Raw genomic sequence first — 12670 nt, forward strand, 5'->3', positions numbered from 1 at the left:
AAGGGAGCTTCAAATAAGGAGATACAAGTGTTCCACTATGTTCTCAAGAAGAAGAAGACAAGCAAAAGAGCATGAGTCAGGATAAGTATAAAATATCAATTTTACTCTAAAAATTACATGATGGTTGTAGCAGTGCTATAAATCTCACATTGTATTCCAGCTTATCAGAGTACAGTGATGAAAACATGATGGATCCATACAACCTGGCTATCTGTTTTGGGCCGACTCTCCTCCCCATCCCGCCTGACCGTGACCAGGTCTCCTTCCAGGGCTCCGTCAACAATATCATCAAGACCATCATCACTCACCAGGAGGAGCTGTTTCCCAATGATGGTGGAGAGGTGTATGAGAAGTGTATTCTGGGGTATGTTGATGAGCATGAAAAATATATTCTTCAGAAGAAAGAGGTGCATTCTGGGTACATGGAGGTGTATTTGAAGTTCATTCTTAGGTACATGGAGGTGACTGTGAAATATATTCTTGGATATGTGGAGGTATATGAGAAGTGTATTTTTGGGTGTGTGAAGTGTGTAAGAAATGTATTGTTGGGTACATGGAGGTGTTTGAGAGTTTATTGTTGTGTACTGTGTACACTGTTTTGTTTTTAGTCTTTTCATTATGTACAAAACTGAATGTTACTGGGGACTCCGATTGCGTGTCAACTATAGAATTGAGTGACTGTCTTACCGTAGCTAGGTTCAAGCACAGTGAGTGGAATTCCTTCACATTGATCAGCTTGCGGTGTTGTGTTTCAGGGACAACTCCAATGATACTGGCGAAGATGATGAGACAAGCTCCATCCCCAGTGATGAGGAAGGTGAGTTTCCAGGGCCACTCATCATCATAATTGCCTCACACTTTCTCCAGTCTCTCATTTAACAGAATTCTCTGTCTGCAATCCTGAAGCATTATGGAACTCACCAGTTGAGATGAAGCACGCTCACTTTAACTCCCTCCCAGTCCTATATGTACAAGTATCCTGTCCATAGTGGCACCCTGTGTCCGCTAACCACAGCAGACCTCTCCCAGTCAGGTGGCCATTGAACAAAAGGATCTCACTCAAGAAGTTGCTCAGCACCAGTTTTACTTTAGTTCTGTGTTAGATTTATGTGTAAACTTTTGAAACTGATTATGTTTTTGAGGAATTTTGTTTTGCTTTGCATAAAACAGTGGTTTCAATTTATCTGTATTAGGTTTTGTAATGAACAAGAAATAGATTTGAATTGTTCTACTTAGGTCAGTTCATCTGAAAATATCCTGTTTCCCCTGTCTGCATTGGGTATTTGATATTTCAGGATCCATTTGCGGTAAGGAGGGAGATGTGACATTTATAGTGCAAACAATCAGCTGTTTTCTTTCGTTCACTTGCATGGCATTTTTTTGTTTTTGTTATTTTTTTTTCACATTTCATTGCTAACTTGATCACCTGACGCTAAATCATTCACCCCAGGAAGCTTTGTAACATGCATGGCTGCAATTAATGTGGAGTTTTATCTCAACTTGATACTTGAAAGGATGAAATGTACGGTTTGTATCAACCATGTACAATGCAGTACAGCTGAGTGTTGGACAGATACAGCTAATGAAGGCGGTTCATAGATTGTCAAGCTTACCCTATAGTGTTTGACCTGGTTGATTGGAATGACGAGCCTGGAGTAGCAGTAGCCATATAGATAGACAAATAACCAATGTTTCGTCTGTGTCAACCTGACTGGACAGTTTGTAGGGTTCAGCTTAAACAATTGAAAATTTAACTACAAACTTCATCAAATACTTAATTATTTTGGGATATAAATGTGTTGAGTGATTTGACAAAATATTGTCGTTCAAACTCAATATTAAGTAAATTGATTTTAAAGCTTCTTATCACTGAAACGGAAAGTAAGGTATGTCTATGATTTATCTTTAAAAGATTAGCATATTTTCAAAATTTAACAGATTGTTTTACCAAGACTTTCTCTTCATAGAACCTGATCTGCTGGAGGCAACCGCATTGTATGACTTCGAGGGTCGCACTGGCCGGGAGCTGACCTTCAAGAAGGGAGACACGCTTATCATCTACAGTCAGGTGTCCAACGACTGGTGGGAGGGATGTTGTCACGGTCAGGAGGGCCTCATCCCGGATAAATATATCTCTCTTGTCAAACAGGGGTATGTATAGAGGGCCTCATCCCCGATAAATATATCTCTCTTGTCAAACAGGGTTATGCATAGAGGGCCTCATCCCGCAAAAATATGTCTCTCTTGTCAAACGGGTATGTCTAGAGGGCCTCATCCCCGATAAAAAATTCTCTCTTGTCAAATTGGGGTATGTATAGAGGGCCTCATCTCCGATAAATATATCTTTCTTGTGAAACGGGTATGTCTAGAGGGCCTCATCCCAGATAAATATATCTCGGGTATGTACTGGGGATCTCATCCCTGATACAATCTTAATACATTTCATGTTAAACTTTTAAAAATTAAAAATGCAACCTTCAGTTTGTATACCCTATATATATCTGCCTGTATTTTGTAGATCTATTGATGAGCCGAAGAGTTTGAGCAGCGAGGAGGGTGACAAGACTAGTTCCACCCAGTCCTTACCTACCAAGCCCCCCATCCGACAGTCCAGTGAGGAGACCTCGGTCATCATTGACAAGCCTGTCGAGAAATCGGTGTCACAGCCTAACATTATAGTGCGAGAGACTGACATCATTGATGTGGACACTTCCACAGTGTCACAGCCCTCCACCCCTAAAACAAGTGTAATTACATCCAAAGTTCCTAGTTTAACTAGTGTAGAGGAAGTAGATTCTCCTTCTGGTGGGGGAGATGCACCAAAGGAGCTCAAGAGACAGGTGTCTTCCCCAGATTCAACAGCAGATGATATATCTGTGGATATTGACAATGCTCTAGAAGAGGTTATGGCAGGGCTCAAGTCCTTAGAGATGCAACAAAGGTCTGCCAAGAGGATGAGTTTGCCTGTAGTCAAGGCCAAGCAAACTCCCAAGCACACTCCTGACCTTGTATTGGACCTGCCCCGAGGGCTCTGACTCGCCACCTTCCCAAGAGAGTAGCGAGCCAGATAGTCCCACAATAAGTGCTGCTGAAACATTTGCTAAGTCAAATCAAGGAACTTTGAAGAAAGCTAGTTCGATGCCACGCAACATATCAACCACAAATCGTTTGAATCTATCTGAAGACTCTGAGAGGGGAAACAACTCTGATCTTCCACCACCACCACCATTATCAACATTTAACTCTGGCGGGATAATTCGGCGTGTTCAGTCCACTTCGCCTGCCATACGCTCAAAATCTGTCACAGACGCTAAATCTGATCTTCCTACATTGGTGGGTATGAGCCCAGGTCCTCCTCCGGGTGGCAGAGAAACCCAAACCACCTGTCAAGGCTAAACCGTCGGTCATGAAGAAGCCAGGGAGATCGCCAGAGGTTGCAAGGAAATTTCCCAAACCTGATTCTGCTCAAGATTCCCCAACTAAAGTGCTGAAGTGATGCCCCTCTATATTATTTTTACAGAATCCTACCTAAAGCATGTTTATCTTCATACCTCGCCTGGTGCATCATGATACCTGTATTCAACTAACTGGAATGTACCGTGTGTTGACTCTGTTTGTGGAGTCTATGAACAGCCTGGAGTGACTGAGTTTCTACAATGATCTGATTCCCACTGTGGTAGCACAAATCTGGTGTTACAGGCAACAATAATGCCCTTGATATGACTTGAGTGTGATATATTACTTCCATGTTTCTGACATCACAACTTGTTCATCACCGTTTGATCTGGAGACAGGCCTTGCAACATTACCACAGGTTTTGAGATTCAGGACTTGTTACAATGTGGATCTTGTGCTGCATGCAGACACTGAACAGATCTGTATCCAGTCACACTTGTCTCTCCGCAGTCTTGTAGTTACTAATAGCAGACAAGGCTGTTGCATTTACAAAATGTTTACATACTCCTGAATCAGAAGCAGATGAAGGACTGTACTGCAGACCCGGAACTGTTGCAGGAGCGGATTTGATGACCCTTGAGTCAGAAGGACCATGGTGACTAGCCAGCCGACTGACTGACTGTACTGACTAGCCAGCTGACCGACTGTACTGACTAGCCAGCAGGGCTGAATCACTGTGGGGCTTGTGATGGATGCAGTGTGCATCTTGTGTTGTCTGCTTTAGAGTCTTGCCATTTGTTATGAAGCAGCTGGTGCCAATGTATATCCTGTAGTTGCAAGGCATTAGTGGCCTCGTGTCTGCCAGTACTAGGGTCAACATGGTGTTACATGTTACACATAACAATGACAGAAGATGACCTTTTCTTCATGATACAACATTTAAACCAGAGAATATATATACCCTCATTTTTCTAAATTGCCAAAACAATTTTCAACTCCAATTTCGAACATTTTGCAATTATAATTGTTGACATTTGATTTTGCTTTGATAAATGAACGCTATGCATATCGAGATGCAGTTTGGTTTCTCCAATGAAATGTTCCGTAGCAATCACACGTTAGTAACATGCCTTGCTTTTTAACGTACCAGTATGGAAAAAGATGATTTTATTTATTTATTTGAAAATATCCTGTGATATGTGCTATCATGATGCTGTTAAAATACACTGATTGAGTTTAGTTACTATGCCAACTTGAAATGTTTTAGAATGAACTGAAAACAGAAAATCAAAATCTGTCCTTATATGCCAAAATGTTATTGTTACAGTGAATTATAAATTTTAATTGCTTCCTTTTGGTATAAAAATTATACAAATTGTCCTGACTTGCATGATACAGGCAAGACTGAGGTTCTGTTTGACTGATATACTTATTCAGAATATAATCTCTCCCAGTATTTTGTCATGTGTGAACGACATGAACCCTTAAATGTTTTCAGTTAGTTATGAATGGTTTTTAGTCTTGTAACTATGATTTGTTAGATTGTTTATTAAGGTGTTTGTTCTTATGAATGTGATGAAAATGACTATTTTTATATGAGGGTCCGCTTCCAGTCACCACAGCTTTGTGTTGCTGTAAGTCGTGATAGGTCTCACAATTATGTGGGGGGTTTAAAGGCAAAATATGGTAACAGAAACATTCAACATTGTACCTTGAAAATCTGGCACAGTGTACTTAAGTTAATTATTCTGCCAGTTTTACTTGATTTTAGAACATGTGAAACTGTTGTTACTCTGTTGTATAAGAAGTATTTAACAGAAATAATCCAGAATGTAACTCTGAAATGAAGGTTAAGTTACCACTTTCTCTGGTGGCGAGACTCCAGTGACAGCAGATGTCATTCAGTCCTGTAACTGTTGTGTGACCATCGCTGTGTGTTAGCAATGTGATGAGAAGTGTGACCTTAGGCTGGTTTTTGTCATTATTAACTAGAGTTAATTAATCTCCAGATGTGTGAACACTACAAGAATGTTGACCTGAAACAATGTGATTGTTAGTATGTAGTGATGCAGCACATGGAATATACTTTCAAAGTGATTGGTGTTTCATGCACACTAACTGCAATATAAACTATGCTGAAGTGTGACATGTTTGTATATTTACTGTATGTCTTGAAAATAGTTGGGTCAGTTCAAAGGAAATGTCTCTTCTATTTTCATTAAATCAACCTTATAGCAATTGCTTCATGTGAGCTAAAAATTAAACACATACTAGCCAGTGATATTTTACTTGGAAACAAAACAATGAGTCAATATGAATCATTTCCAGTTTTGGAAAATCTGAACTGAAATATCCAAACTGACAGGACAGTTTTCTTAGGGGGTTATTTCTGTCTTTCCACACTTCCAACATAACGCTCCTCTTGCCATGTCTTCCACATCAGGGGCAAGTTATCTGACATGTCAGAAATCTCATTGTACCAACTTGTCATACTCGTCAGGTTAGCTGGGTCTGAAACATTTCATCTGAGCCAATATCAAAGTGGAACAATGGCAGCATTCGAAAATTCATGCACAAGTTCAGTCCTAGGGAAGGTTTTATAACAGATGACATTTTTCCCTTTTATTTGACTATTTTATTTCTGTTATTTGTTTCACTCGTTTCTTCCAGTTTTATTCATTCCATTTTGTTTCTGCCAAGCGGTATTATCCTGTCACCCTTTTAATACCATGTGTTTTTCTTGAAGTAGGTGAATATCAAATTTCCTCTCCCAAAAGTAACAGGTTTTCATGCTTTAATTATCTCTGCTTGAAATATCTTGTGTTTTGCATGTTGAGAAAAAAAAAAGGTCACTAAATACATAAGTTTAACTGTAAATGTATGTAGATACAGGTTGGGAGCAGAAATGATAATTATTGCTATAAGTGACCTTTTTTTAGGAGGAATGTGCAATTGTTTTAGAGCAACATAACATTTCTATGAATGTACATAATTTTAGATAATATAAGTGATCATCTTAGCAGTTTTCTGCATGTAAGTCAAAGATGGGTAGTTCATCAGCCTATTACTGTGTAGGACTTGTATTATTATTTTCATCTCTTTTTCCTTTTGTCTGATATTACCAAACAGAATTGAGAAGTGGGGATGCCTCATGTTCATGTAGTCAGACTAGATCCGAGTGTAAACGTACGCTGAGTGTATTGAGAAACGTGGACAGTGTAGAGTTGTCTGTGTGTCTGGCATCTGTACGTTGCGGTGTTCCGCCAATTGGCTTGTCTCAAGTGTACCTGATAAACATGATGACATTCTCAGAAATATAATGGGAAAATTTGTTTAGTGACTTTTGTTGTTTTTGCAATAAATTCATTTCAATACGCAACAGTCAAGATATTAAGTACAGAATTACTTTCATGTAAAGAGTTAGTGCCCAATTTACACATCTATGTTTGATGTCTCAGCTCTGTAATCATTGCCATAAATCCTGTACTTTAGTTGAAGGTCAACCACTTCCACAGATAGACCAGGAGCATTAGACATGACACTGGAAAAAAAATAGTAGAATGCTGATTTTTTTTTTCAGAACATCATTGCAATATGCAAAGTTCTGCAAATTCTACCTTGTGGCATTTTCAAAATGGCCGCCAAAATCATTATTCAAACAGATATTTTGTCAATAATTATGCCATGAAAGCGCCCTTATCCTGCACTACTTACTTCCTGCACCTTTATTGGACAGGCAGGACAGCTCAGTCAATGTCATCAAATGCGCCGCAGCGGTAGAAAACCGCTGTTGCACCTAGAGCGGATAGCGTGTGACGATCAGGCAGGGGTAATACACATGTGCTCTTAAATGGAATATACCACACGATTTTTAAAGCTTTATTAGCTTTAGGGAAATGCAGTGACTCGAGTTAACCCAAGTGTTACTCCTTAACTGACATACCCAGTTGTTCTCCCGGAACAATTCCTGTCCCACACAGCATTGGCGTGCGTCACCGGAAGAAGAAAAATGGTGGAAGGTATCTTCATTGCACCTGGAAGAATAGTCAACAGACAGTGAGTATGGTTTTACGCTGCTTTTAGCAATATCACGGCGGGGACACCAGAACAACAGACAGTTACTATCTCTCATATAAGACATGTAGGCTTAAATGGAAAAGACAACACGATTTTTAAAGCGAGATTAGCTTTAGGGAAATCTGTAAAAAGCAGTGACTTGAATTCATGCAAGTGTTACTCCTTAACTGACGAACCCAGTTGTTTTCTCTCAAAACAACTCATTCCCCATGCAGACATCAGCATGCTTCATGGCGAGCAACAATGTAGGAGTGATACCCTTTGGGGATTGGGGAGTTGCTAGCCTAGCACCAGTGGTCCGAAGCATTGGCCACATCATGTGGTGTGGATAATGAACAGTGTTCACGAATAGTGTTTCAAAGTCACAGGACATTGGGTCCTGTAAGTTTCAGATGTCTGTCTGACCCATTGAAAATGCACAGGACCCATGGAATAAAATTATACACACATTTCAGATTTAATATTTCTTATAATTGACATTGCTGTTTATAAATCTTATGTTTGTTAATAATTTCAAACAAGTGTCTCATGTCACATAAAACGACTTCAGTCAAAGTCATTGTGAAATATACAGTCAGACACTGGGGCTGGCGGGTTGTAGACTTCTGTCTGACCGTTGGCGAATCTGCCGGATTTGTCAGAGGGTAAGACGCTATTCGTGAACACTTAATGAATGGCAGAGACTGTCAGACTTCTAGAAGCACTCTTGCATTATCAATGGCACTGTACAGTTACAATGAAGTTCCATAGTAGAGGCAAAACCAAACCAGCCGCATTATACACATGAATATTGGTAGTCCGTATCCACAAAACACTGGTGGTTTTGCTTACATGCCTCTGACAGCTTGGGTTCGCTCAATGTACAAACAGTACACGAGGTGAACACAAGAGGAACATATGAATGTCTTCAACGCCGACAACAGATAATAAGGGCAAAATAGAGAACTGACGATCATTTTGCCCTGGCAACTGGTTTGTAGTGATGAAATCCCAATAAAATACTCAGAGGCAAGCAAGACCTGAGGAAACATATTTTGCTTCTAGCTCCCCCAGGAAAGGCTTAAGTCATCCACTGCCCATCCATGACATTATTCAGTTTCCTCTGAATTTCATCCCAATGATGTTCAATTGGCATACTGTATCAGTACTGATTGGTCTTATGTGTGTTCCCACTGTCTGGCGTGCTGTTTCGGATGCCTGCATGAAGGGATTCTGTACATGGTGTCGCACAACATGGTGGTCGTGTCGTCTTGTGGTCACCCTTAGTCTGCCAGTACGGGGTCAATCAGCCTGTAAATGGTCTGAACATTGACCTGTAAGTGATTGGCAACGGCTTGCGCAGTGTGGCCAGCTTCAAGTCTTCCTAGCGCCTGGTTCCTCTGAGCTGTCATGAGTCGCGGCATCCTGCTGACGTTGTAATGTGAATGTTTCAACCAGGTTTTGGGGTGCATTTTATAGGGCTTTGAGCAGCACGTGCAGCATGAGTTGCATGAAAACATGGAGAACACCGTACTATCTCCGAGAACAGGTTGCGTTTTTTGAGACCATTTCCTGGGTTCCATTCTGAGTTTCGGAAGGAATGTCTTTGCTCAGGTAAAGTTGGAGGTGTTGTCAAAAATATACAATCAAAACATTAAATGAGTTTACATTTATCTGTTTCTGCGAAGGAAAATTCCAAACTGATGTTTCTTTTGCTGCTTAGTATAGTGTTGGATAGGATGTACCGGCACCCAGGAATATGGTCTCGGATGTGGGTGTTGGCTATTACAGGAAACATTGGGAACATCTGAAAACAGTAACCTGGTCAAACTCTTGTTAAACAACGACAATCATGTTGCCTGGGAGCTATTGCGCCCAGTGACGGATGGTGAGGAACACTGCTTTGAGCTCCAAACTGCTTAGTGATCTCTTGACCGAAGCCCTGAGATTATCAGATCTAGTAAGTGGGCGCCTCAATTCTGCATGTAGGCGCTGGCGAAAACGTAGGTAGTTCGGGAACTCACTCAATCAAGGTGACTCCACCTATGACTTCTATGGGCGAGTCCACTAAACGGAAAAACTGATGTAAGTGAGGCGGGACACCGTCACGTTGACGAACGTCCGCTTGTCAATCCTGGATGGACATCGGTCCGGACAGCGCACGTGGGATAAAGGTCCAAAACCTGTACCAGCTGTGGAAAGAAATCCGAATGAGGATCTCGTCTGCTTGAAAGAGGCTTCCAATGTATGTCAGAGTGTGTTATGGTACAAGGTCTGACATGTCCCGGTTGACAAGTCAACCCAGCTAATCAGCCCAGCTTGTATAAAAACGTATGTGAACACTGGCTGCAGCCCATATGCAAATTACGCAACATAGCAGAGAGCCCACGTGAAATTCCCAAATTATCACTGTTGTTGCGCTATGATACGAGTGAATAACCAAGGGGCAGTTGAAGTAAAAGCGCACGTACTCCCTGCCAAAGGTAAACCTTGGAACCAGGCATGGCATAGAGGCATATCTATGAGGAGCCGCTACCCATGTTTCCATATGTTGTGACGTATGGACCCCTAAGGAATAACCAATGACGTCAGAAACACACTATTCACCAATGTATAGGTGGTTGGAAAATACAAGGGCCTACTGGAGGAGGGAGTGTCCAGTCTTGTGGATCTGGAGCTCCTGTGCCCCTGCTTCCAGCACCCTTGAAGGGGACGCAGCTACGTTCATTTCACCACGTCTCCTACCACATACCAAAGCCTGATTCCATGCCCGCCTAACTGTGGCGTTGAGGCTAGTAGGTACTGTATTCATGTGATGAGAGGTGGTGGCCTTGCTGGAAGGCCGTCAATGCTATCTCCCTCTTAGTAAAGTTGCACACTGTTCGAAAGACGTCCTTGATCTCGTTATTAAATATGGTTGGCGACATAGATTCAACTGAAACTTTGAATTCCAACCGGAAAAGAGGAGAGAAATCCTTGACCTCAAATAACACATGCATTGGCGAGATCTACCCGTAAGTGTTCGCCAAGGTCAGTGAGGACCATCCACCTCTGTCAGGTCTTGAGAGACAGTATTAATAGCTGAAGACAAGTTGAGGTCCAAATCAAGGTACGTCACCCATCATCCACCTTGGCTGCCCTATTGATGAAGTCAAGACAAAGGATGTGTCCGTCTGCTGACGTAGAGGCCATCTGAGAAAGTGGCGCAACCAACAGCTGCAGAAACCCTTAAGATGTAGGAGGCGCTGACGCAGTAGTTAAACACCAGAGGCACTGAATATAGTGGAGGCGTCATACAGGTGCTGGACCTAGTAGAAACGCTGTAAAGGCGCTGGAGTGTGTATGGTGTTGCAGGCGTTGGATCTAGTAGAGACTCCGTACAGGCTCTTGCACTGGTAGACTGACTGAGTTTAGTTTTAAGCCGCTTTTAGCAATATTCCAGCAATATCACGGCGGGGGACACCAGAAATGGGCTTAACACATTGTGCCCATGTGGGGAATCGAACCCGGGCCTTCGGCGTGACGAGCCAACGCTTTAACCACTAGGCTACCCCACCACCCCTGCACTGGTAGAAACGGAGTGAGTGAGTATAGTTTAATAGGTGCCATACAGGCAATGGATCTGGTAGAAACTCCGTAAAGGCGCTTTGAATAAGTATGGTTGTACAGGCGCCGTAAAGGTAAAGGAGCTGTATAGGGGCTGCAGCTGGTTCTCGTATAGGCCCGAGATCTGGAAGAGGTGCCGTATAGACGCTGGATCTGGTAGAAACGCTGTACAGGCTCTTTGAATAAGTATGGTTCTACAGGCACCATACAGGCATTGGATCTGGTAAAGGAGCCGTGTATAGCCCTGAGATCTGGTGGAGGCACCGGATTGGTGCTGGATCAGGTAGATGCATCATATATTTGCTGTAGTCAGGAACGATACTGGAACAGGTAGGTGTTGGCGACAGAGTCGCTGACACCGACTGCTGAACTCTGAATTCGTAGTCGATGTACCGTATATTACCGTCTATAAGCCGAATTTTGAGGACCAAAAAAGGCAGTCTGTAGAAAGGGGTCGTCTTATCCATGGGTTACGCTTTCGTCAAACTTTTTGCCAGGGGTAAGAAAACAACATCGTATCACTTCGCGTGAACAAACAACAGAAGACGACTTTGTCAGTAGAGACGTCAAATTTGCAATTAAACATCACTCAACAAGATTATTTACCTTTTAAGTTCTAAGTTGTTTTTGCTGGGCATTGTATTATTTGCAGGGATTAAGATTACCGTGTGTATCTGAGCCAGAAATAGCAATCAGCTGTGCACGTTTCCCGGCGATCACGTTCAAACATGCACAATAATATAACGGGACGAATTCTGACGCAGTCATCAGTAAAATATAATACAGAATACTATTATTTAACCCAAAGCAATATATCCTAGCATTGTGTAATTTTAATTACAGTTTTTGCTCTATAAATTAATTAAGATAAAGATGAACCGTGTGTATTTGAGCCGGAAATAGCAATCAGCAGCGAACAAGTTCAAACATGCACAATAAAATAACGGGACGAATTCTGACGCAGTCGTCAGTAAAATATAACACAGAGTACTATTATTTAACCCAAAGAAATATAACCTAGCATTGGGTAATTTTAATTACAGTTTTTATGTAAAATATATATAATCAACACTAAGGTTATACGGACCCTCATGAACGTGGTAAGCAGAAGTTGTACGCACATGAAATGGGGTAAAATACAGAAGCCATTTAAATTCACACATTTTTACCGATGTTACTGTAAACTAGCAGTAAATGGAAAACGAGGCGGTAATCAGTTCGTGATTGTTGAATGGGGTAAAATAAGCAAGCCAGTTTGTTGCTACAATAAATATGATATTTAGAGAAACAAAATATATTATGCATTTTCTGTCAACTACACTTTGTTTCGATCCGTGAGTAGACGCAATATATATGATTGTGAATTTTTTTAATAATGTGGACCAAAGTTATAATTATTGGTAACTGCCAGTTGTCTGTGGTCTGTTTGTCGCGATTAGGACCCAATTGCAGGGGATCAACTTATGCACGAAACATACGATTTTGACACTGATTTTAAGGGTCAAGTTTGGGGGTCGTCTTTATCCATGGGGTCGGCTTATAGACGGTAATATACGGTAGTTGATGCACCGTATCTCTAGGCGCTGCAGTGATGAACAGCGGAGGCACTTTT

The 12670-nt window shown here is 41.6% G+C and overlaps 1 protein-coding gene across 1 annotated transcript in view; it reads left to right on the top strand.

Moving 5' to 3' along the window:
- Positions 1 to 6728, top strand: part of LOC124276847 (SLIT-ROBO Rho GTPase-activating protein 1-like) — a 163161-nt gene extending 156433 nt beyond the window's left edge. Inside the window, 7 exon segments of the mRNA XM_046712499.1 lie at positions 161 to 364; positions 756 to 817; positions 1296 to 1307; positions 1968 to 2151; positions 2519 to 3022; positions 3024 to 3354; positions 3356 to 6728. Coding sequence (XP_046568455.1) covers positions 161 to 364; positions 756 to 817; positions 1296 to 1307; positions 1968 to 2151; positions 2519 to 3022; positions 3024 to 3354; positions 3356 to 3496 — 1438 coding nt within the window. The 3' untranslated portion in view covers positions 3497 to 6728.
- Positions 6729 to 12670: the final 5942 nt, after the last annotated feature.

This window comes from Haliotis rubra, unplaced genomic scaffold, assembly GCF_003918875.1.
Source record: "Haliotis rubra isolate DU_JTF1 unplaced genomic scaffold, ASM391887v1 Scf214, whole genome shotgun sequence".
Lineage (NCBI taxonomy): Eukaryota > Metazoa > Mollusca > Gastropoda > Lepetellida > Haliotidae > Haliotis > Haliotis rubra.